This window comes from Anomaloglossus baeobatrachus, chromosome 3 (assembly GCF_048569485.1).
Source record: "Anomaloglossus baeobatrachus isolate aAnoBae1 chromosome 3, aAnoBae1.hap1, whole genome shotgun sequence".
NCBI classification, from domain to species: Eukaryota; Metazoa; Chordata; class Amphibia; order Anura; family Aromobatidae; genus Anomaloglossus; species Anomaloglossus baeobatrachus.
The window spans coordinates 458,323,278-458,348,045 of record NC_134355.1 but is presented as its reverse complement, the minus strand read 5'-3'; the positions used below and the strand labels follow the sequence as shown (position 1 = coordinate 458,348,045).

The window sequence follows — 24,768 nt, the reverse complement described above, 5'->3', positions numbered from 1 at the left end:
TGCAGAGGTGGGGGACTCTGTCTAGAATGGCTAGAATACCCAAGACAGAGGTTCAGCCTGGGGAGAATCCCGGCTGAGGCATCTTGCCACTATCCACCACATAAGAACCGTTACAGTGTGTCGGTTCAGGCAATATGAGCTTACATGCAGAACATGTAGTGTACAGCCTTGGAGCTTTGCTCCTAGTATGAGACATGCTGCTGAGGAGGAGATTCTATGATAAAGAATTAACTCCTTCAGAATGCCCTGAGAGTAAATAAAAGTGCACAACCAGAGGATGTGACTTATCAGGCCACTATATGAGTGCCCTCCGGATTCCAGGCCTGGACCCCCAGCCAGATATTCACTCCCTCTGCACTGCAGAGCAGCCAGCGCCGACCAGAGTACTGAGACGCTGAGAAAATGGCGCCAGAGTGAGGGGGGGGGCGGGGGTTAACCCAGGAGCGCGAATCGGAGGGCGAAGGAGATGTACAGGGGAGGGAATCATCTCCTCAAAAAGGAGCGTCCTCCCCTGTGCAGAGCGGCCGGCTCTGCAGTGTCCCCCTGCATGCTGACATGCAGGGGAACGAAAACGAAACTAGGCCGCGGCTGAAGCCGGGGCCTAGAGTTATACATGCGGCCGAGAATCAGGCATCATCGGCGCGGTTCCCAGTAACAAACCGTGGAACCGGCCGGAAACAAAGTAAAAGCAGCATTATCAAGCATCACTGTCCCCCACAATAAAAAGTGCCCCACATTGCAGAAGGACCCTCTGAATAACGTCTCTATACTTAGCTTTGAGACGCAGGGCCCAGTCCCTGGTGGGGTGGGGGTCCAGTGCTCCTTCCAGCAGGGTCCTGCACAAGGGCTGCGGATGGAGGCCGGTCTCCTGCAAGGCAGTGAGAACCGTGTTGGCTCCAACTTCAAGCCAGAGCCACTAAGGGATGGTGAAGGAGCACGGCATGAAGGGCTCCTGCCCTGAAGTCAACCTTAACAGCACCGCCGCCAGGGGGGTGAGAAGGGACATGCCGGGAGTCCAGTGGACCCGCTTTTCTTCCAAATCTTTAGAAAAAATGAAAAATCAAAAGAGAATGCATGTGTGTGTGTGATCCTCCTGACACAAAGCAAGAAACTGGCTAGATCTGGCTAGCAGGGGGTGTATATGCTAGGAGGGAGGAGCTACACGTTTTTGAGTGTAGTAACTTTGTGTGTCCTCCGGGGGCAGTAGCATACACCCCATGGTTTGGGTCTCCCATAAGGAACGATAAAGAAATGTATCTAACATAAGTGACTGTGTGCAATAACTACCATATACTGTATAAGTCTCATTTACATTACCTTAAGTTTCCTTTGATGAATGCCTTTATCATCTCTTTGAAGCACCAATTTCCTTAGATCTTTGTTTTCTTTCTCGAGACGTTCAAGAATCCGCTGGTATTTTAACTAAACCATAAAAATAATATAAAAAAAATTAGAAGTGTCTGTGACATAACCTACAAGTGATATGTGAGAGAACCTGCATTCTATAAAACTAGAAAACATCAAACATCAACCCTTTCTACTTTTTGTTTTGTCATTAGGAATATTCGCCAGAATTCAACATCTATACAGATATAGGTTCTGAAGAGGCAGTGAACAAAGAAGTCATAACTTGTCCTAATTAATATTCTCCGGAAATCAGAAATCACATCACTATGTCAGACTGTACTGAAGTAGGAAAGAAATGATTGAGAGTAAGTATGAGATGAGATTTTCATTCAGTCTTAGTAGAATCTCAAAACATTTTTCCCAGATCAGTCAAACATGAAAACACAGTCAAAGCCACCAACCACAAGTAAAACCTAAATAAATGTTAAAGGGCACTGAATGATTCCCCCGACAAACTGTTTATATGGTCATGTTTTTTTATGAAAGATCATTACATTCACACCTTCAGTTGTGCCGTTTACTCTTGAAATGAAAAATTACTGCTTTTCGTCATGAAAATAAGGCTCAAATTCCCAGAAAGCATCAAAACAGTGCTGACCCTCTGCCTCCCCGACTTTATTCCCTGGCCAGTCCACCTTCCTTTGCTTCACACTTCTCTGCCGTGAATACACAACCAGTGAGTTATTAGGCGAGTAGAGGAAAGTGGATCACACAGGCAGAGGCTTGGGAAATGCCCTGATCATGCTATGTACTGTGCAATGGCTGTGTCTGACCATGCAGGAACATAATCTGATCATACCACACCTGGACAGTATATAAACGTTACAGCATGGTATTACAGATCATTTTTTTCTACAAGGTAAAACATTTCCCTGCCTGCTTTTATACAAGTTTTATCTTAAAGAAAAAAAATCATCTGCGATCCCGTGCTGTGATGTCTGTCTACTCTTTTGCATCCTCCTCTGCCCAGGAGATGTGGTATGATCAGACCATGTCCCTGTACGGTCAGACACGGCCATTACACAGCACATAGCAGGGGCACATTTCCAAGATTATCTCCGCACAGGAACATTTTTTTTTTTTTAACACAACTTATTTTTATTCTAAGATCTTTTGATTAAAATGTAAATTTAAACCTCATTAGCATATGAAAGAAACCAATTTTTCAGTCCGGGAGCAACAGATACCATAAGAAAAGTTGTGTATGATAATTTTACAGGGAGCAACACAAACACAAGGGTGGGTCATTTTGACACATTCCTTTTTACGCTTGGCAAAAAATTTGGACACATTAAGCACATGATATTATGATACATTTCTTGAATTGATCACTTGTTTAAATATTGACAAGCTGTGACGATATGAAGACTAGTGGCTTAGCTATTTTTAACTGACTATCCAGTCCTCGAGGAAACAAATGTACAAAGTGTACAAGCCTATGATGTTCTGGTTCCGTTGTTGACTGTTTACATCCAACCAGTGCCTGAGCTAAAAACAGCTTATAAGTCCGCAGAAATCAAGACTGCAGTTTAATGATTTCGACACACCCAAAAGACTTGCATTACCAAGAGTGACCCAAATATTGGATCAAACTTTGGCACTTGAGTCACCTCTTAGGCAAACATTGGTCCGAGTGTGATCCAATATTTTGTGCATCGCACTCAGACCACAAATGCATTCAATGACATCTGAGCGCAGTCCGATGACAATCAGAGAGCAGTCCGATTTCCACACATTGAGAATGGTGAAGATGGAGAAATTTTGTTCTTCACTGGTGCTCTCCACACTGGTGCTCCGATTCTCTCATCTGAGAGAATTTGATCACACGATGATGACACTCGGGTCAAACTCTGATCACAGTTTGATCAGGGTGTCATTTACATAACCAACCCAATTCTCTCGAATGAGAGAATCTACGGCCATCTAAAAAACAATAAAAAAAAAAACACATTTGGGTGAAGAAGACCTATCAAATCATTATATGTAAGTTTTGGGATTCCAGAAAGCTGTTGCTTTCACTAGTTCTCAAGAACTATCACAGATTAATTCCTGTAGCTTTTTCCCTTTCTAATGCAGACCTATTATATAATACTAGAAGGTGGCCCGATTCTACGCATCGGGTATTCTAGAATTTACGTATTGTGTAGTTCATGTATGATTTTTGTTATATATATATATAGATGATGTTGTGTGTAGTTACCAAGTGTTTGTGTAGGGCGCTGTACATGTTCTGGGTGTTGTCTGGGTGTGGCGGGGGTGAGAGCGGTGTTGTATGTGTGTTGCGTTGTTTGTGGAGCGCTGTGTGTCTGTAGCGTTGTGTGTGTGTTGCGCGGTTTGTGTGTGTGGTGTGTTTTGGGGGGAGGTATGTTTTGTGCAATGTGTGTGTTGTGCGGTATGTGCGTATATTTGTGTGTGCAGCGTTGTCTGTGTGTGTGGGTGTCTGTGTAGGGCAGTTGTTTGTGGTTCCTAGTGTGTGTGTGTGGTGTGTGTGTGTGTGTGTGTGTGTGTGTGTGTGTTGGGGGGAGGTGTGCACTTCCCATCGTGCTCCATCCCCCATGCAGCGCACTCGCCATCGTGCTCCATCCCCCATGCAGCGCACTCCCAAACGTGCTTCATCCGCCATGCTGCGCACTCCCCATCGTGCTCCATCCCCCATGCTGCACCAGCATCAGCCTCTCTACCCGCAGCATCAGCCTCTCTACCCGCAGCATCAGCCTCTCTACCCGCAGCATCAGCCTCTCTACCCGCAGCATCAGCCTCTCTACCCGCAGCATCAGCCTCTCTACCCGCAGCATCAGCCTCTCTACCCGCAGCATCAGCCTCTCTACCCGCAGCATCAGCCTCTCTACCCGCAGCATCAGCCTCTCTACCCGCAGCATCAGCCTCTCTACCCGCAGCATCAGCCTCTCTACCCGCAGCATCAGCTTCTCTACCCGCAGCATCAGCTTCTCTACCCGCAGCATCAGCCTCTCTACCCGCAGCATCAGCCTCTCTACCCGCAGCATCAGCCTCTCTACCCGCAGCATCAGCCTCTCTGTCCCCAGCATCAGCCTCTCTGTCCCCAGCATCAGCCTCTCTGTCCCCAGCATCAGCCTCTCTGTCCCCAGCATCAGCCTCTCTGTCCCCAGCATCAGCCTCTCTCCTCCCAGCATCAGCCTCTCTCCTCCCAGCATCAGCCTCTCTCCTCCCAGCCTACCCCAGCCCCTCTCCTCCCAGCATCAGCCTTTTCTGTCCCCAGCATCAGCCTCTCTCCTCCCAGCATCAGCCTCTCTCCTCCCAGCATCAGCCTCTCTCCTCCCAGCCTACCCCAGCCTCAGCCTCCCCCCCAGCATCAGCCTCTCTCCTCCCAGCATCAGCCTCTCTCCTCCCAGCATCAGCCTCTCTCCTCCCAGCATCAGCCTCTCTCCTCCCAGCATCAGCCTCTCTCCTCCCAGCATCAGCCTCTCTCCTCCCAGCATCAGCCTCTCTCCTCCCAGCATCAGCCTCTCTCCTCCCAGCATCAGCCTCTCTCCTCCCAGCATCAGCCTCTCTCCTCCCAGCATCAGCCTCTCTCCTCCCAGCCTACCCCAGCCTCAGCCTCCCCCAGCATCAGCCTCTCTTCTCTCAGCCTCCCCATCCCAGCCTTCCCCAGGATCAGCCTCTCTCCTCCCAGCCTCCTCCAGCACGCCGTGCTCCTCTGCCAACACTCACAGATCCGATCGCATACACTCACACACACACACACACCTGATCGCATACACTCACGCACACACACATTGACGATATTGCACATTCGCGCTCACACTCACAACATCCGGAGATACCACATGCTTCTGGCCATGTGATCCTCCGGCAGGTCCTGGAAGCTCACAGCACAGTATCGCCGCCGAGAAGCAAGCGATATCCCAGGATGTTGTGAGTGTGTGGATGCGATGTGATGTGTGTGTGAGGTGTGTGTGAGAGTGAGTGTGATCTGATGTGTGTGTGTGTGCTGTTATGTGTGTGCGTGTGTGTATGTTCCGCCGCTGCAGGACCTTGATGCGCTGGTAACTATGCTACCATGGTTACCAGCGTATCTCGTCCCCCGCTCGCACGGGAGCCCACACCAGCATACGCCGGCCAGCCCCAGCAATGCGAGGGTATGTGTCGGCTGGTTTGGCGGCGTACGCTGATGTGGGCTCCCGGGGGTACAGTACTCACCTGGGAGTCGTGGCTCCGTGACAGCGTCGGTTCGGGGAATGCGTGGGGGGGCGGGGCCAGAGCTAGCGTGCATTGCATGAGGGGGGCGGGGTGTGGCCGAGTTGCCAATGCCTGCAGGGTGCCGGGGCGAGAGGCCAATCTGTGGGGGGACGGAGCCTGGGCGAGCTGCCGGCCAATCCGTGTAGGGGCGCAGCCTGGGCGAGCGGCCAATCCGTGCGGGGGGGCGGGGCCATGGCGAGCCCAGCGGCAAATCAGCTTTGTGTCACCGTAAGGACACAATTTTGGAGCAAGACAGACAGACAGACTAAGGCAATTATATATATAGATACCATCTTAGGTCATCTCCTCTGCCCTGTGCCGATACCGACACTATGTGTGTGTTCACTGTTAGTGGTCCACCAGATTATGGCAGTGGTTCTCTTCTCTCCATACAACAATGCTGGTTGCATGAATGCTACCCCTACAGATCCTGCCCTGATTTCTCATGACCCTATCCACATTGATACATACAAGATATGTGATTCTCCCCTTCATTTGTAATCTGTGTTCTCCACTCCATAACCTTCTCCACTTTACACAAGATATTTATCTGCTTAGCTCTAGCAAAAGTTTGTGACATTTGCTAAGAGACAAAGACAGATGCATATGACCACCATTTCCATTCAACCAGCTCTTCCCTAACCTCCTATATATTTGCCCATCCGGCAAAGCGTGCATGTATGGGTAGACTGGAGTAAGCCATTGACAGACGCCTCTGCATGTGTTTTGCGCTTTGAAATTCCAGCATATTTAAAGTCACAAGTTTTATAAGTTAGTGTAGCTAAAGTCACAACCCACCTGAGTTTGCAAAAGTTCTTCTTGAAGTTGATCAACTTTCTCCTTGTCTGTAGCCTTTAATGGCAAAGTTGTGACATTAACATTAGGATTGTAATTGTTATCAAATAAGCAATACACATCTAAATGCTCCAAAATTCTTCTAGATCTTTGTGGAGTAGGAAAGATCTAGATGAGACTGTAGGCTATATTCACATGTGGCGTTTTTACAATAGTTTTTTTTTCTTCCGCAGAAAATATGCAACATTTTTACTGCCAAAAGTGAAGATTTTTGCTGCAAGAAAAGAAACCACTGCTAAAAAGCCATGAGTGAACAGAGCCATGGAGATACTATGCACACAGGCTTGGCCTAAAATATTATGGCCCATGCAATAGCGGTGTCAACTATGAAGACTTTGTTTTTATAAAAATAAAAGTCTCCTTTATATTACATACTGACTGACTACAAATAAAATAAACCGAAATGTAGAAATTAGAGGGATGACATATTACATTGAAGATGTGGCACTAGTCGCAGTGTAGTGCTAGCCTAAGACTTGTACATTGCATCCAATGTCCTAAAACCCATCACCTTGCGCTTCTGCTGTGAGTTGCCCGTGTTAATGTTGCCAGCTGCCCTGCGTGCCTCCTCTTCATGCTGCTTGAGCTGCTCTTGTAAAAGAATGAGTTCACCAAGCAAACCCTGCCATGAGTTTACAGAGAGAGATAGAGACGGGGTGAAGGTGGGGGACAAAAACGGTGACGGGCGCAAAATAAAATAGGTGTGTAAACCAAAGCAAAATGACAGACAAATGTAAAGAAGCAAAATGGACACACAAGCACAAAGCGTAATGTATACGATAAACTATTCTAGAAAGGCGAGAGAAGACATTTGCAATAATTTGCAAATCAAAGATAAAAATAAAGCTAAATGTGGCCACCAGTGCAACTCTTGCCCAGTTTTGTCGAACTCCAGAATGGCAAATAAACCTAGTTTTGAAGCAACTTATCCCCCTAAAGCACCAAAGCCAATTGTATATTTTGACATAAAATGCACCATAATTCTGGAGAGTTTGTATAGTAAATCTCCCCCACTGTGTTATCCCTTCTGCAGACCAGAGAGACGCATGACACAATGTTATCTGTTGCCAAATTTTTAAGGCCCAATTTCTATAGCATACCACCCACGTTTGGTGCAACAGAAGTTACAGTGCCTTTTATCTGCCATTCATCACCACACTAATACACAGCAGGTGACAAATATTTAACATGTTACCAATTTTCTAAGTAAAAAAAAATTGCTAATGACATGAATTTCTCGCCAGATATCGGTAACAACCCATCCATTCCACATGGGCAAAGAAATCAAACCATAGATATCCGTAAATTAATGTGTATGAGAAATGACACAGGGAAAAAAGTATTGAATACCTGAAGATAGAGGGGCAAAAACCCACGAAAAGTCATGACAGCAGCTGAAATCGAGTAATTAGAAAGCAATTCTGCCATTTAGTGAAAAATAAATATCAGCTGTTTCAACTGATGGCCTATAAAAAGGAGTCTCAATGCTAAGGTACCACACAAGAAACATCTCATGATGGGTAAAAGCATTGAGTGGTCTCAAGACCTTCACAACATAATTGTTGCATAAACATACTGATGACGTGGTTTACAGAAGAACTTTTAAACTGCTGAAGATTCCAGTGAGTACTGTTGGCATCACAATACAGAAGTCAACTTGTAGACTTTATGCACACTCACTACACAAGACTCCATTGCGGAACAAAATATCTGTTCAAGCACGTTTAATGTTTGCTCGACAACATTTAGACAAGCCTGTGCAATACTGGGAGAATACAATTAGGTCAGATGAGACCAAAATTAAACTCTTTGGATGCCATACTACGTAACAGATGTGGGGGAAAAAAGGGACAGCATATCACCACAAAACCACCATACCAACAGTTAGGTATGGAGGTGGAAACTTCATGGTGTGGGGATGTTTTTGAGCATGTAGCACTTGCAAACTTTATTCAATTGAAGGAAGAATGAAAGGACAAATGTACTGAGACATTCTTGATAAAAATCTGCTGCCATCCACAAGGATGATTAAGATGAAACGAGAGTGGACATTTCAAAAAGACCATGATTCCAAAGACACAGCCAAGGAAACTCCCAACTGGTTTTAGAGAAATAAAATAAAGCTGCCAGTATGGCCCAGCCAGTCACCTGACCTTAATCCAACAGAAAATTTATGGAAGGAACTAAAGCTCAGAGTTCATAGAAGGAGCCCAGGAGACCTTCTGGATTTGAAGAGTGTTTGTGTGGAAGAATGGGCCACAATTCCCTCAAAGCAATGCATGCGACTAATTTGTTCATACAGGAGGAGTCTTAAAGTGGTCATCACCAACAAAGACTTGTGTAATAATTTTCCTGTGTCATTTGTAATTAATACACAGTAAATTTATGGACACCTATAGTTTGATTTCTTTGCATGTGTGGATTGGATGGGATGTTACGGACAACTGGTGAGAAATTCATGTCAATAGCACCTTTACAAATATATTTACTTACAAATTTGGTTACACGTCAGATGCATATTTCACCAGCTGTACGTCATTACCTGATCAGTGAGGAACGGACTATTGGAAAACCCAGCAACCTCTTAAAAAAGGGTGCCACTACCCCTTCAACTTTATTCCTGCATAGCAGCATTGCTGTCAAAGTGGTATCAGTAGAACTTCAGAGAGTTGAGTTAAAGTCCCTGAACTGTGTAAGGAGGGAGGCAAGGTGAAAAAACACAGCGTCAGTGTGTTTAACTAGGCCCTGCTGCCAGTTTGTTCTAGGAAATCGATAACGGGTCCAGAAAGGTCAGACAGACTTTGCTCCTTCATAATGCTATGACATATATTACGTAATAACAAGTCATTACTAGTTGTAGCTAGAGAGGAGTGAACCCGAACAGTAAAGTTCGAGGTTCGTACCGAAAGTTCGTGTCACAGTTCGTTGACAGGCTGCAGCGCTGCCAACCAACAAGCAATTTGAGATGGGGAAGATGTCTGGACACTGCTGTGAGCAAAATAAATAATACAAAAATAACGTGTGGTCCTCCTTATTTTTGATGACCAGTCAAGGTAAAGCACAAAAGTTGGTAAAGACAGTTGGTGACTATTATTATCAGGCTGGGAAGGCGCATGGTTATCTGGCTTTTCCCAGCCGAAAAATAGCAGCCTGCAGCCACCACTGAAATTGTGCATCCATTAATGTGTTTCTTAGGAGTGTGAGAAATTCCGTGCCTGCCACTGACCACAAGTGACATATGAAGCCTAGTTCTCCGAACAAGGCTCCATAGGATTCGACGGATGTTATGGAACATTACACCAGTGGATTAGGTTGCAACTTCGAGGGTTTCTTTTTAATTAATAACTTGGTGAACGAGGAAGTGAGGGGGGAGTCTTTATCCAAATAAATTATGTTTTTTCTCTGTGTATTTTTTAACTGTACTCTTAACGGGTTAGAAATGGGGGGGGGGGTGTCTGATAGATGCCTCTCAATTACTAATCCCTGTGACTGATGTCAGCTGCGAATTGACAGCTAACATCAACCCCAAAAGTATTGCCCCGTTTGCTACTACACAAGGACAATCGGTAAGAGCCGGGCAAAGCGTCAAGATTGACGCATCTAATTGACGCGCCACCCCTGGAGCGGCTGCAAGCTGCTATTTTTAGGCTGGAAAGGGTCAAATAACCATGGGCCTTCCCAGCCTGATAACGCCAGCCCCCAGCAGTCTGCCTTTCCTGCATAGGCTATCAAAAAATAGGGGGAACCTAACGTAATTTTTTAAAATTTATTTTCAATCCACATTTGCTTGCAAGACAAATGTCCTACTCATACCCCCATTTTGCTTTCTTTTGCAGCCCTCTAACCCTTACTACGACCATTTTACACCACCAAAGTTTGGGTCCCAACTTATATAGATTTCGGGATCAAGTTTGGGTACTGAACCAAAAACGGTTAACCAAGTCTGGCTAAAGCAGAACATCCACGGGTCTGCTCATTCCTAGTTGTAGCACATTTGTCTAATATGATAATATCTCGGTATTAGGGGAGTTAAAGGCAACTTCAAGCAAATGTTCAGCTCCCCTCTCAATCCCCAACAGACTACAGAACCTGAGAGTTGCTTCATCAGACCAGGCAAGAGTTTGGGATTTATAGGTCATAACCTGTGGATGAGTGCTAGGATTGCAGGCAGGGTGCAAAGTGAATAAAATATAACATTTCTGGAACAATACAGTATTAATGGATTTTGGTTTTAGTTTGTTTTGTGGTTTGTCACAGGCATGCAAATCTGTCACCACAGAAGGAGCGCAGGATGGAAAAGGTCTGAGCATAGGCAAAATACTAAGGAACTGTTCCCACTTTGTGTTGGAAATCCCCTCACCAAGAACACGCAAACAATCTGCTAGATAGATTGGGATTAGCAAAATGTAAATCAAGGCTGCTGTCATTACAAATTAGGTGTCACAAGGAACATTTCATGACCACGGCAAACAAATCGGCATAGAATGATTGAAAAGTAAAAAAAAAAAAAACAAAACAAACAAACCCCATTTGCTATACTAGAACATGTTAAATATACACAACCATGAATGTACACATACATGCATTAATGGGGCTGAACAGATTCTTTCAACCTAAGGAGAATGTCGGAATGATCCATACCTCTCAACCCCTCACCCCAAACTGTTTATATGGTCATGTTGCTCTTTGAAAAAAAAAAACCAAAACAATGCATCTACATACTTACAATCTGTTGCTACGATATTGAAAAAAAATGCAGTTTTCATTCATATACAAATGAGGCTAAAGTGGCTGCCCCCATCTCCAGCCCGACTTTTCTCAGCTGACCGATAGCCCGCTGTGTAGTCAAGCCAGTGAGCTGTCAGTCGAGCAGGGGAAGATGGGGCTGGACATGATGTACAGTTAGGGAGGCAGAGGCTTGGGAAGTAGTTGAATACCCCCAGAACATTTAAGCCTCCTTTGAATATGAATTTAGACATTGATTCTTTAATTAAAGAAGCATATTACATCAATAAAGGCAAGGATGACCTGATCTTTCGGAGAGCAACAGGACAGTTTAAATAGTTTGCAGGGTAAATCCTTCTGACAAGTTCCCTTCAAGGCCTAAAACTGAAGTTTAAGAGTTGATCCCCTACTCCATTAAGAACATGCAATTCCAAAAGTAACACTGATTGTTTAAAGTATGGAGCATTCCACCAGCATCCTACATATTAAGGGATCTAAAAGCCACAATGTGGCCCCTTAGTAAGTATTAATTTATAAAGTGGATGCACTTTCTTGTAGTTCACTAAGCAGCAACTCAGCTAAATGATCATCATCAGTTTTCTCTTCGGTGGACACATACAGGTGGGGCAGTGGTAGCTTCATGGTATGTTTCATGGAGCATCGCTACCCCATAAGAAGACAATAGTATAATAAAGAGCGCATGATAGATCAGGGGCTCTGGTTAGTGATGAGCGAGCACTAAGATGCTTCAGTGCTCTTTACTCAAGTTGAGTATGTTATAAGTTTTGATGGGCTCGACTGGAGTAAGGAGTACAATGGAAGTCACTAATTGGGCAGTCCAGCTCTCCACCCATATACAGCCAGCCATAAACAGAGCATTTCCGGGGGGAGGGTGGGCGTTTTTTTTTTTCTTCTAAAAGAAAAAAAGTTTTGGTACCATTGTTTTCTTTTCTTACACATACCATCTAATTACGTTGTTTTTATCCCCAGTGAGAACCATTCAGAGACTGCAAGCAGCTCTCATTGGGGTGCCGGCTCCCACCACTCAGTGTATTTGATCTTTCATAAACTAGTCTTCCGAGCACCCGCAACACTCGGCAGAGTACCGAGCACCCTTGATGCTGGAACTTGCTCTTCACTAGTCCTGGTATAAATTTTGCTTTGGGACCCAGATGCCTCAAGTAACATACCTGCACTTTCCAAGCGTTTCACCAGCCATACAACCATTCAGCTGCACTACTTAGGCACAACCTGTAACGTATCCACAGGAAACACAATTTGCTACGTGCATTTACATCCCATATCGATTGCCAAAGAACTCGATTATTTGTTAATTACAAGGTGTCATAATGACTTTGATCACGAATAGGTTCTTTTGATAGTTGACAGACACGTTGTGATATTTTGTTCTTAAAATGTATGTATTTTTGTGAAAGGTTTGTCATTAAAGATTTTGCTACTACAGCCTCTTTGTGTCACAGCACATAGCAGATTGAGTTACCAGTAAATCTGTCAGTGAGCTTGTTAGGGAATGTAATCCCATCTTCCTTCACCTGAAAGATCTTCTAAGTTGATGTTAAACCATCAGAAAGAGCTCACCATTAACACTAGAACTACTGGACTCGTGACACCTATATAGAAATACATAGTGCAAAGTAGTCAAAATGACTACCTCAGTAGTTCTAGTGTTAAAGGCAGCTGCTCAATGGATTCCTGCTGTCTAAACCAAGGGTAGCACAACTGCAACAAGGTTCTGATTCATGATGGCGGCTGTTTATAGAGTATGAATCAGCGCAGGATCCCTTTAACTCATTCTGCAGCCACCTATGTACTGGGACATGAAGAAGCTGTACAAGCAAGGCAAACGCTCCAATATTTTTTAGGACGCCATATTGTAAAAATGCTTCTGAGCAAAAAGTAGAGACATTATGAAATGATGAAACCAGATAAAAATAAAAGACAATATAACAATAGGCAACATGCATGCAATTACAAAAATACTTTCAGATGTCACTGGTGATATTCTGCTCCTCACCTTCTTGTATTGCTTGTCAGAGCTTTCAAAACTCTGGCTATCTGTAGCTTTAAAAGCCGTCTCACCTTCAGGGCCTGGTAGAAAGAAACCACCACAAGGGTCATTATCATAGAAAGGCCAGTCATTCGCAACAAGTTCAGCAGGATTTGAATCAATGAAGGTGGAGCTCGTTTCATTTTACAATTTCTACATAAATGACAAGTTATTCTGTTTTTCCCCACAAAACTACCCATGAATCTGCTTAGCCCCTACTCTATAAAATGCTGCTTAGAAATGTTACAACACATTCAACTAGTGAATGTGAACTCTAGAGCGCAGTTCATGCAAGAAAAGCCAGGATTTTACAGAAACTGGACAAGAAGAATGGGCAGCTTTACCATATGAGAAAATAAGAGCCTCATCCACAACCACAAAAGACATCAAGCTGTCATTGATGTTAGAAGGGGCAATACACGGTATTAAGAACTGTGGTATGAACTTGTCATCAGGGTCATTTGGATGTTTTTGGTTGTCATTATGATTTAAAAAGAGAAAGCAGTTTGACGATTAATGGCTTCCCCAACCACTAATTGATTGATTGCTGTATCATTCATATTCTCTGAAAGAAGGCCAAGAAAGCAAAAAATCTGCCAATGTATGTAAACTTTTGAGCACAACTGATTTTATTATATATTATATATAAAATGATCCATCCGTTTAAGGCCAGTTTCACATGTCCATGTCTCCGGTACGTGTTTGGTCCGTTTCCTAACGAGACAGAGACACGGGCACACGTAGACCCATTAAAATCAATTGGTCTGCACCCATGTGCGTGTTTTGCCATGGACCGTGTGTACGTGTGGAGCATACGTGTGCCTGTGTGATCCACAAGTAGACATGTCAGTTTTTCTCCGGCATCACGGGTGTCACATGGCCCGCACACGGACCACACAGAGGTGATCCGTGTGACACGCACCGGAGAAAACACACGTGTCTGTGAAATAAAAAGAGTTTCTATACACACACCTTCTCCAGCACTGCAGTCTCTGCCACTGCTGTCACTCACTTCCGAACTCCATTCATTATGCTCATTGCATAGTCACTCCACCGCGGGCCAGAAGCAGCAGCAGCGGAGAGTTGGCAGGACCGGAGACCGAAGATCAGCACCACGGACAGCAATGCCAGGGACAGGTGAGTAGAAAGTTCCCGTTCTCCGTGTGTTATCAGGAATAACACATGGAGAACACACGTGTGCCATAAACACGGCACACGGAGGACAATACGCACCTTTGACACGTCCGTGAAAAACGTGTGTGATTTTCACGGACGTGTGAAAGAGGCCTAAAACAGTGTTCACAACTGATGGTAGAAATAAACACACAGATGTCACACTGTTTGGATGGGGTCTTAATCAGATACTTCTATTGTTCCTGAATTAGACTTTTATTGACAAATGCATCAAATTTATACAACAGTTATTTTTCAAGACTTTTGCCCTTCAGGATAGCATGCGGAATGTCAACTTTTGCATAAAAACCTAACTGATGCCAACACACTTGTGCAATCAGGGGTTGACAATTTCTGTGATTGTAGGTGTTCGTCTGCTATTATTGGTTTAACTACGGATTCTGAATGGGATCAAAATCTGTGGATATGGACCTAAAATTTCAATGTTTTGGTTTTTTTTAACCACTTAAAGAGGTTGTTGACTACTTTTACATTGATGGCCTATGACGGATCGGCCAGGGTCAAACATCTGGCACCCCTGCCAATCAGCTGTTCTCTAGGCCAGTGGCGGTAGCAGGCAGCCAGAAGAAGGGAATTTTGTTTACTTACCGTAAATTCCTTTTCTTCTAGCTCCTATTGGGAGACCCAGACAATTGGGTGTATAGCTTCTGCCTCCGGAGGTCACACAAAGTATTACACTTAAAAAAGTGTAACCCCTCCCCTCTGCCTATACACCCTCCCGTGGATCACGGGCTCCTCAGTTTTGGTGCAAAAGCAGGAAGGAGAAAACTTATAAATTGGTCTAGGGTAAATTCAATCCGAAGGATGTTCGGAGAACTGAAAACCATGAACCAAAAGAACAATTCAACATGAACAACATGTGTACACAAAAGAACAACCAGCCCGAAGGGAACAGGGGCGGGTGCTGGGTCTCCCAATAGGAGCTAGAAGAAAAGGAATTTACGGTAAGTAAACAAAATTCCCTTCTTCTTTGTCGCTCCATTGGGAGACCCAGACAATTGGGACGTCCAAAAGCAGTCCCTGGGTGGGTAAAAGAATACCTCAATAAAAAGAGCCGCAACGGCCCCCTCTTACAGGTGGGCAACCGCCGCCTGAAGGACTCGCCTACCTAAACTGGCGTCTGCCGAAGCATAGGTATGCACTTGATAGTGTTTCGTGAAAGTGTGCAGACTAGACCACGTAGCTGCCTGACACACCTGCTGAGCCGTAGCCCGGTGCCGCAATGCCCAGGACGCACCCATGGCTCTGGTAGAATGGGCTTTCAGCCCTGAAGGAAGCGGAAGCCCAGAAGAACGGTAGGCTTCGAGAATCGGTTCCTTGATCCACCGAGCCAAGGTTGACTTTGAAGCCTGCGAACCCTTACGCTGGCCAGCGACAAGGACAAAGAGCGCATCTTAACGACGCAGGGGCGCCGTGCGAGACACGTAGAGCCGGAGTGCTCTCACTAGATCCAAAGAGTGCAAATCCTTTTCACATTGGTGAATTGGATTAGGGCAAAATGAAGGCAAGGAGATATCTTGATTGAGATGAAAAGGAGATACCACCTTAGGGAGAAAATCCGGGACCGGACGCAGAACCACCTTATCCTGGTGAAACACCAGGAAGGGGGCTTTGCATGACAGCGCTGCAAGCTCAGACACTCTCCGGAGTGATGTAACTGCCACTAGAAAGGCCACCTTCTGCGAAAGACGTGATAAAGAGACATCCCGCAGCGTCTCGAAAGGTGGTTTCTGAAGAGCCGTTAGCACCCTGTTAAGATCCCAGGGTTCCAGCGGACGTTTGTAAGGTGGGACTATGTGGCAAACTCCCTGCAGGAACGTGCGGACCTGCGGAAGCCTGGCTAGGCGCTTTTGAAAAAATACGGAGAGCGCCGATACTTGGCCCTTGAGAGAGCAGAGTGACAAACCCTTGTCCATTCCGGATTGAAGGAATGAAAGAAAAGTGGGTAAGGCAAACGGCCATGGAGTAAAACCGTTATCAGCGCACCAGGATAGGAAGATTTGCCAAGACCTATAATAGATCTTGGCGGACGTTGGCTTCCTGGCCTGTCTCATGGTGGCAATGACATCCTGAGATAACCCTGAAGACGCTAGGAGCCAGGACTCAATGGCCACACAGTCAGGTTGAGGGCCACAGAATTCAGATGGAAAAACGGGCCTTGTGACAGCAAGTCTGGGCGGTCTGGAAGCGCCCACGGTTGTCCCACCGTGAGATGCCACAGATACGGGTACCACGACCGCCTCGGCCAGTCTGGAGCGACGAGAATGGCGCGACGGCAGTCGGACCTGATCTTGCGCAACACTCTGGGCAGCATCGCCAGAGGAGGAAACACATAAGGCAGTCGAAACTGCGACCAATCCTGAACTAACGCGTCCGCCACCAGAGCTCTGTGATCCTGAGACCGAGCCATGAATGCCGGGACTTTGTTGTTGTGCCGTGACGCCATGAGATCGACGTCCGGCGTTCCCCAGCGGCGACAAATCTCTCGAAACACTTCTGGGTGTAGAGACCATTCCCCCGCATCCATGCTCTGACGACTGAGAAAATCTGCTTCCCAGTTTTCTACGCCCGGGATGTGAACTGCGGAGATGGTGGAGGCTGTGGCTTCCACCCAATGCAGAATCTGCCGGACTTCCTGGAAGGCTTGACGACTGCGAGTGCCGCCTTGGTGGTTGATGTATGCGACGGCAGTGGCGTTGTCCGACTGGATACGGATCTGCCTGCCCTTATCTCCAGAACATTGATCTGAAGGGAAGACTATCGGAGTCCAGGTTCCCTGAGCCCTGTGGTGGAGAAAAACCGCTCCCCACCCTGACAGGCTCGCGTCCGTGGTGACCACAGCCCAGGTTGGGGGTAGGAAGGATCTTCCCTGCGATAGAGAATTGGGAAGGAGCCACCACTGAAGAGACATCTTGGTTGCAAGGGAAAGAGAGACTTTCCTGTCGAGGGAAGCCGACCTCCTGTCCCATTTGCGGAGAATGTCCCATTGGAGTGGCCGCAGATGGAATTGCGTGAACGGCACTGCCTCCATCGCTGCCACCATCTTCCCCAGGAAGTGCATGAGGCGCCTTAAGGGGTGTGACTGACCCCGAAGAAGAGATTGCACCCCTGCCTGCAGAGAAAGCGGTTTGTCCCGCGGTAGCTTGACTACCGCTGACTGTGTATGAAACTCCATCCCGAGGTAAGTCAGTGATTGGGTTGGTGTCAACTTGGATTTCGGGAAGTTGATGATCCACCCGAACTGCTGGAGAGTCGCCAGAGCGACGGTAAGGCTGTGTTGACACGCCACCCGAGAAGGGGCCCTGACTAGGAGATCGTCTAAGTAGGGAATCACCGAGTGGCCCTGAGAGTGTAGGACCGCCACAACGGATGCCATGACTTTGGTGTAAACCCGTGGGGCTGTCGCCAGGCCGAAAGGCAATGCCACGAACTGAAGGTGTTCGTCCTCGATGGCGAAACGCAAGAAGCGTTGATGCTCGGGTGCGATCGGCACGTGGAGATAAGCATCCTTGATGTCGATCGATGCTAGGAAGTCTCCTTGTGACATCGAGGCGATGACCGAGCGGAGAGATTCCATCCGAAACCGTCTGGTTCTCACACGTCTGTTGAGTAGTTTGAGGTCCAGAATGGGACGGAATAATCCGTCCTTTTTTGGCACCACGAACAAGTTGGAGTAAAAACCGCGACCACGTTCCTGAAGGGGAACGGGGATCACAACTCCTTCTGTCTTCAGAGCGTCCACTGCCTGAAAAAGTGCTTCGGCCTGAGCAGGGGGGCGGAGAGGTTCTGAAGAAACGAGCCGCAGGACGAGAGCTGAACTCTATCCTGTAACCGTGAGACAGAATGTCTCTCACCCATCGGTCTTGAACATGTGGCCACCAGGTGTCGCCAAAGCGGGAGAGCCTGCCACCGACCGAGGATGCGGCTGGGGGATGCCGAGAGTCATGAGGAGGCCGCCTTGGAGGCAGTGCCTCCTGCGGCCTTTTGGGGGCGTGACTTGGACCGCCACGCATAGGAGTTCCTCTGGCCTTTCTCCGGCCTGCTGGACGAAGAGGATTGGGGCTTGGCGGAGGGACGAAAGGACCGAAACCTCGATTGTATTTTCCGTTGCTGAGGTCTCTTAGGTTTGGATTGGGGTAAGGAGTCCTTAATAATCTCATCCAATCGTTCGCCAAACAAGCGGTCGCCAGAAAACGGCAAACCGGTTAAGAACCTCTTGGAGGCAGAGTCTGCCTTCCATTCGCGCAGCCACATGGCCCTGCGGACTGCCACAGAGTTAGCGGATGCCACAGCTGTACGGCTAGCAGAGTCTAGGACTGCGTTCATGGCGTAGGAAGAAAAAGCTGACGCTTGAGAAGTCAAAGACGCAACTTGCGGAGCAGAATTACGTGTGACAGCATTCTCAGCCAGACAAGCTGAGATAGCTTGGAGTGCCCACACGGCTGCAAAGGCCGGGGCAAAAGACGTGCCCGTGGCCTCATAGATGGACTTCACCAGAAGCTCTATCTGCCTGTCAGTGGCATCCTTTAGCGATGAGCCATCTGCAACCGATACCACAGATCTAGCCACCAATCTAGAGACTGGAGGATCCACCTTGGGACACTGAGCCCAACCCTTAACGACCTCGGAGGGGAAGGGGTAACGCGTGTCAGTGAGGCGCTTAGTAAAGCGCTTGTCCGGAACCGCTCTGGGCTTCTGGACAGCATCTCTGAAGTTAGAGTGATCGAAAAACGCACTACGTGTACGTTTGGGGAACCTAAACTGGTGTTTCTCCTGCTGAGACGCCGACTCCTCTACAGTAGGAGGCGGGGGAGAGAGATCCAACACCTTGTTGATGGACGAGATAAGATCATTCACTAAGGCGTCCCCTTCAGGTGTATCAAGGTTAAGGGCGACGTCAGGGTCAGAGCCCTGAGCTGCGACGTCCGCCTCGTCCTCCAGAGAATCCTCAAGCTGGGAACCCGAGCAGCGTGAAGAAGTCGGGGAAGATTCCCAGCGAGCCCGCTTAGCCTGTCTAGGACTGTGGTCCGGGCAGGAGTCCTCCACGTGAGACCTAGGGCCCAACCTGGGAGCGTGCTGCAGCGCGGACCAAGAGGGGCCTGGAGGCGACGATCCAACAGGGGCCGGGGCCTGTGTAAGGACCGGTCTGGACTGCAAAGCTTCTAGCAGCTTGGCAGACCATTTGTCCATAGACTGAGCCATGGATTGTGAAAGTGACTCAGAGAGTTTCTCAGCAAAAGAGGCGAACTCTGTCCCTGCCGCCTGGACAGGGGGAGCAGGGGGGTCTACATGAGCCGAGGGGCCCACTAGTGACCGAGGCTCCGGCTGAGCAAGCGAAACAGGGGTCGAGCATTGCTCACAGTGAGGGTAGGTGGAACCCGCAGGTAACATAGCCCCACAAGAGGTACAGGCCGCAAAAAAACCCTGTGCCTTAACAGCTTTGCTCCTTGTGGACGACATGCTGTTGTCTCCTAGGAGAATGATCACTGAGGGTATATGGGCAAAAAAGGGTATACAGCCCGACCGAACAGAGATATATATATATATATATAAATACGTATCTATTCCGGCACCTTAGGGGGACCAGCACCGGGTGACCGGTGTGGCTTACCGACCGCTAAAAAGCGGAGTGTGTCCCCTCCAGATTCCCTGCCTTAGGTCCCCCGGAGCTGCAGAGCTCTTCACTGAGAATCCTCCACCGGCAGAATGCCAAAAAATGGCTGCCGGAGCTCTCAGGGGAGGAGTGGAGCCGTGGGCGGCGCCAGGAAAGTGCGGGAATCTGGGGTCCCCACAGTGATCAGTGAGGGGGGAGGAAACATGCAGGATGGTCCGGCCCTCACATCCGACGTCAGGTCGGCAGTCCCGCCCTTACCCCTGACAGGCAGGCCCGGGGGCAGGATTTTTGCGACTAGGCCGCGATGAAGCCGGGGACTAAATTTGAGACCGCGCCCGACAAGCAGGCACGGTCGGCGCGGAAGTCCGCCGGCCTTCTCAATTCAGCAGCTGCCGCAGCGTCCGGGAAGAAGGTGCGCTCCCTGCACAGTCCCCTATGGGGACACAGAGTACCTTAGAGTTGCAGGGCCCGGTCCCTGAGGTTGAATAGACTCCGGTCCGGCAGATTCCCACAGGGGCTGCGGAGGGAGCACGGTCCCAGTAAATGGATGACCGCTCAGGATCCCACTTCTCCCAGAGCCGCTAAGGGATGGTGAAGGAGACGGCATGAGGCTCCGGCCTTTGTACCCACAATGGGTACCTCAACCTTAACAACACCGCCGACGTAGTGGGGTGAGAAGGGAACATGCCGGGGGCCCTCTTTTCTTCCAACCGACATAACTAAGTTGAGAATGCATGTGTGAGTGGATGTGTGCCTCCTTCCACACAAAGCATAAAACTGAGGAGCCCGTGATCCACGGGAGGGTGTATAGGCAGAGGGGAGGGGTTACACTTTTTTAAGTGTAATACTTTGTGTGGCCTCCGGAGGCAGAAGCTATACACCCAATTGTCTGGGTCTCCCAATGGAGCGACAAAGAAATGCCCAATTCTGGAGCGGCCCTGTCAACTGATAGCGGCTGCGGCCGGGTACTGCAGATCCACCTCCCATTCAAATCAATAGGAGGCAGATGTGCAGTTGACAGCCGATAGAAGATGGAACATCCCTGGAACTGAGCATTTCCGGCTGCCTGCTACCGCCACAGCGAACAGCTGATTGGCAGGGGTGCGGGGTGTTGTAATCAGACATTGATGACTTATCCTAAGGATAGGCCATCAATGTAATAGTTGATAACCTCTAACACGCTTTGCTTGTGACATGGTACTCCATCATGCTAGAAAAAGTATTGTTCATCACCAAATTCTCAATCATTGAGAGAATATACTCTTGGAGGATTGTTAGAGACCATTCTTTATTCATGGCAGTGTTCTTAGCCAAAATTGTGAGTAAGCCCACTGCCTTGGATAAATATTATTATTATTATTATTATTATTATTATTAATAATACTACAACCTCACACATGAATGCTTTACTATGAACAATAATTTTTTCAAATAAAAAAACCCCATGAAGGACTGACTGACCTTCTTCAGGACGTACAGGGACTAACCTGCAGCAGATTGGGGTAAAGTTATTTTTCTGATGAAGCCCCCTTCAATGTCTTTGTTAAAGCTACAAGAATTGTTGTAGAATAAAATGTGAGTGCTCCCATGAGTCTAGTGTCTTGAAAACAGTAAAGCATCCTGAGATCATTCATGTGTGGGGTTACTTTTCAGCCATGGAAGAGGCTCACTCACAACTTTACCTAAAACATCTGCCATGAATAAAGAATGGTAACTAAATATCCTTCAAGACCAATTTCCCCAAATGATCCAGGAGCAACTTGGTGGTGAACAATGCTTTTTCCAAGACGATGAAGCACCATGTCACAAGGCAAAAATGATAATTAGGTGGCTCAGTGAACAAAACCTTGAAATTTTGCTAGCATGGCCAGGAAGCTTCACAGTTCTTGAAAAATAAAGGCCAACAATTGAAATATTGAGTTTTCGTATAAACTTGATGTACTTGTCAGTAAAAGTTTAAAAAACGTCTGAAATGCTTATATTTGTATTTCAGTAACCACTGAAACACCCGACTAAAAGAGCTAAAAACAATGAAGCAGCAAATGTTGATTTTGAGAAATACTAGTCTAAAAGGGAGCCCACCAGGTTGCTACCACCATTATTTACTCTTTGAATCCTTTGCCACTGCATCAGCGTCGCCTCGGTGGCCCATGCCAGTCTTGCAGTGGTGGGGTCCTACACATTATTCCTATGATCACTGCAGCCAATCGCTGACATCAGTAGTGATCATGATTAAGGTTGCTATCGCACTTGAAAAACGTTGAGACCGCATCACTCATGTCTTCACTGTGTGTTGTGTAGTGCACCATACTGGAATATAAACAGGACCTCGAGTGTTCACGAGCTGGATTCCCTATTTTGTGTGTAGGGTCACATACTGTGTTTGCAAACATCACCACTGAGTCCAGGGTGTCCGAAGGATCACGGGGGCTGGAGCAGCAGAGGACTCGATGGCTAACTAATGGTTATTTTCTTTTTAAATAACATTTACTAAGCTTGTAAATTTTGTGAAATTCAGGAAAAACTACTATGTATTTTTTTCCCTGAAAAAGAAGCATAATTTAACTGAATATTTCCATGACAACATAATGTATTAACAATGATGGTAATGGAAAATAAGACATGACAGATGCTCTTTAACAAAGAAATGGGATGATTGCATTGTCATCTCAACTAGGCTACTGAACCAGGCTTCCTTTCCAGGAGTAGCCAAGAAACTTCCATCTAAAAAGTCAAAAACGGGGGCAAAATGTAAAAAACTCTTGCTATGTGACAATTTACACGTTCATTATATGTTTTCTTTTTGGAGAATGAACACGGATCTGTCACAGGGCTTTGAAATACAATCTGCATGCAATAATACACAGATCTTACTTTATAAATCTTGTCCCTATGGCTGTATAATCCCGAAATTAAGGCAAGTCAGGCTAAAGAAAGGGAGCACAGGTAGCATAAAGATTGCAGCAGTAACAGGGAGCACTGAGATGTCAATCACACAAGGTGGGCGGAGTCAGTACACTTTCATCAAGGATTATATAGCCATTCTGAGACGATATTTCACAGTAAGAATACCAGCCTCATCAGGTCTAAGAGGTCTATTTAATAAAGGATGCAGTTTGTATTCTGAAATCTGGTGAAAGATTTACTTGACTTTGAGAAAAAAAAAATAACACAAAAACACCCGCTTACATGGTACTAATCAAAGACTATGAAGACATGTATTAGTTTGGGCATGTAAAATGCTATGAATTTAATGTTGTCTGTGTCAAACTACCTAACACTACCCACATTGAAACCACTCCATATCAGCAACTAAAAGACCAATCCTTTATCTGGACCATATTTCCCCCCCAAAAACGTGCGCTCCAGACCCATGTGTTTGAGCCATTTTCCTTAACCCTTTCACGATGCGGCCAATATCCGTTTTCGTCCCCCCCCTCCCCGAGTCATAACTTTTTATTTCTCCGACTGCTTAGGCATACGAGGGCTTATTTTTTGTGGGACGAGTTGTACTTCAGAGTGAAACCGATCACTTTACCATGCAGTGCACCAGAAAACAGGAAAAAAATTAAACTGCAGTGAAGTTGTGAAAATAATGCAATTCTGACGTTTGTTTGGGAATTATTTTTATGGCATACACCATGTGGTAAAAATGACCTGGCAATAAGATTCTTCTTATCAGTCCAATTACAATTTTTCTTATTTTACTGGTGGAAACAAAAAAAAAAAAAAACAAAACAGAAGTTTGCAAAGAAAAAAAAAAAAATTTTGAGTTGTGTTGCCATTATCAGAGACCCGTAACGTTTTCATTTTTTGCTTGATGGAGCTGTGTGATGGCTTTTTTTTTTGCGGGTCAAGACGACATTTTTTCTTGATACCATTTTGGGATAGATATGAAATTTTGATTGCTTATTACAGCATTTTTGTGGTATCACAGTGACCAAAAAAACCTAAATTTTGGCGTTCTTGAATATTTTCCACTTACGGTGTTTACCGATCGGGTTATTTTCAAATTCAAATATGCTTTATTGGCAGGACCAAAATACAATTAGTGTTGCCAATGCAAGAGAAATATAGTAAGTGTTTTGGGAGGGGATCAGGGTTATGGGGAGTTGGGGGCACAATTTGGGCTCTGAAAGTCCTTTTAAGGGTCTTATTTTAATCCTTTAATACATCAGTTTTCTGAACACAGCAATACCACATTTGTATTTGTTCAATTTTTTTCGTTACTGTTAAAAGTTGAAAAGGGGAAGGATTGGAACTTATGTTTTTTTTATTTGAATTTTTACTGTGTTAAGTCTCTTTTGGGAACGTCAACCTGTGATTGTCTGATCATAGTTACAGTACATAGTTACATAGGTTGAAAAAAAGACCTAGGTCCATCTAGTTCAACCTTCCTCCATCAATTATATATTTCATCGCTTTTGCTATATACAGAAATACCATAACATTGATTTATATAGCAAAAATCACGGTCTCCTTTGAAGCCTAGGCAGAGGCACAGGTAGGGTTTCAAGTGAGCTCCGTGATAACAGGTACGGGTGTCCTCAACAGTGCCCCTGGGCTGCCATAGCAACTCAATGGCGACCCGCAATCACGTCATAGGCATGCTGATGGGCACATAGCATGACAAGCTCCAAGGTCACATGCTGTCATATGCGGCCGCATGTCATCGCATGTGAACTTA

At 46.4% G+C, this 24,768-nt stretch overlaps 1 protein-coding gene across 12 annotated transcripts in view; it reads right to left on the bottom strand.

The window, feature by feature from the left end:
* OPA1 (OPA1 mitochondrial dynamin like GTPase) overlaps window positions 1–24,768 on the bottom strand; it is a 296,183-nt gene that overhangs the window by 209,271 nt on the left and 62,144 nt on the right. For 7 of the 12 annotated variants that reach the window (XM_075340498.1, XM_075340499.1, XM_075340501.1 and 4 more), the window contains 4 exons: window positions 13,241–13,314; window positions 6,992–7,102; window positions 6,424–6,477; window positions 1,318–1,422 (listed from right to left, as the gene is read on the bottom strand). In XM_075340498.1, coding sequence (XP_075196613.1) covers window positions 1,318–1,422; window positions 6,424–6,477; window positions 6,992–7,102; window positions 13,241–13,314 — 344 coding nt within the window. The remainder of the gene's footprint in view (window positions 1–1,317; window positions 1,423–6,423; window positions 6,478–6,991; window positions 7,103–13,240; window positions 13,315–24,768) is intronic. The other 5 variants (XM_075340503.1, XM_075340504.1, XM_075340510.1 and 2 more) reach the window with 1 other exon arrangement.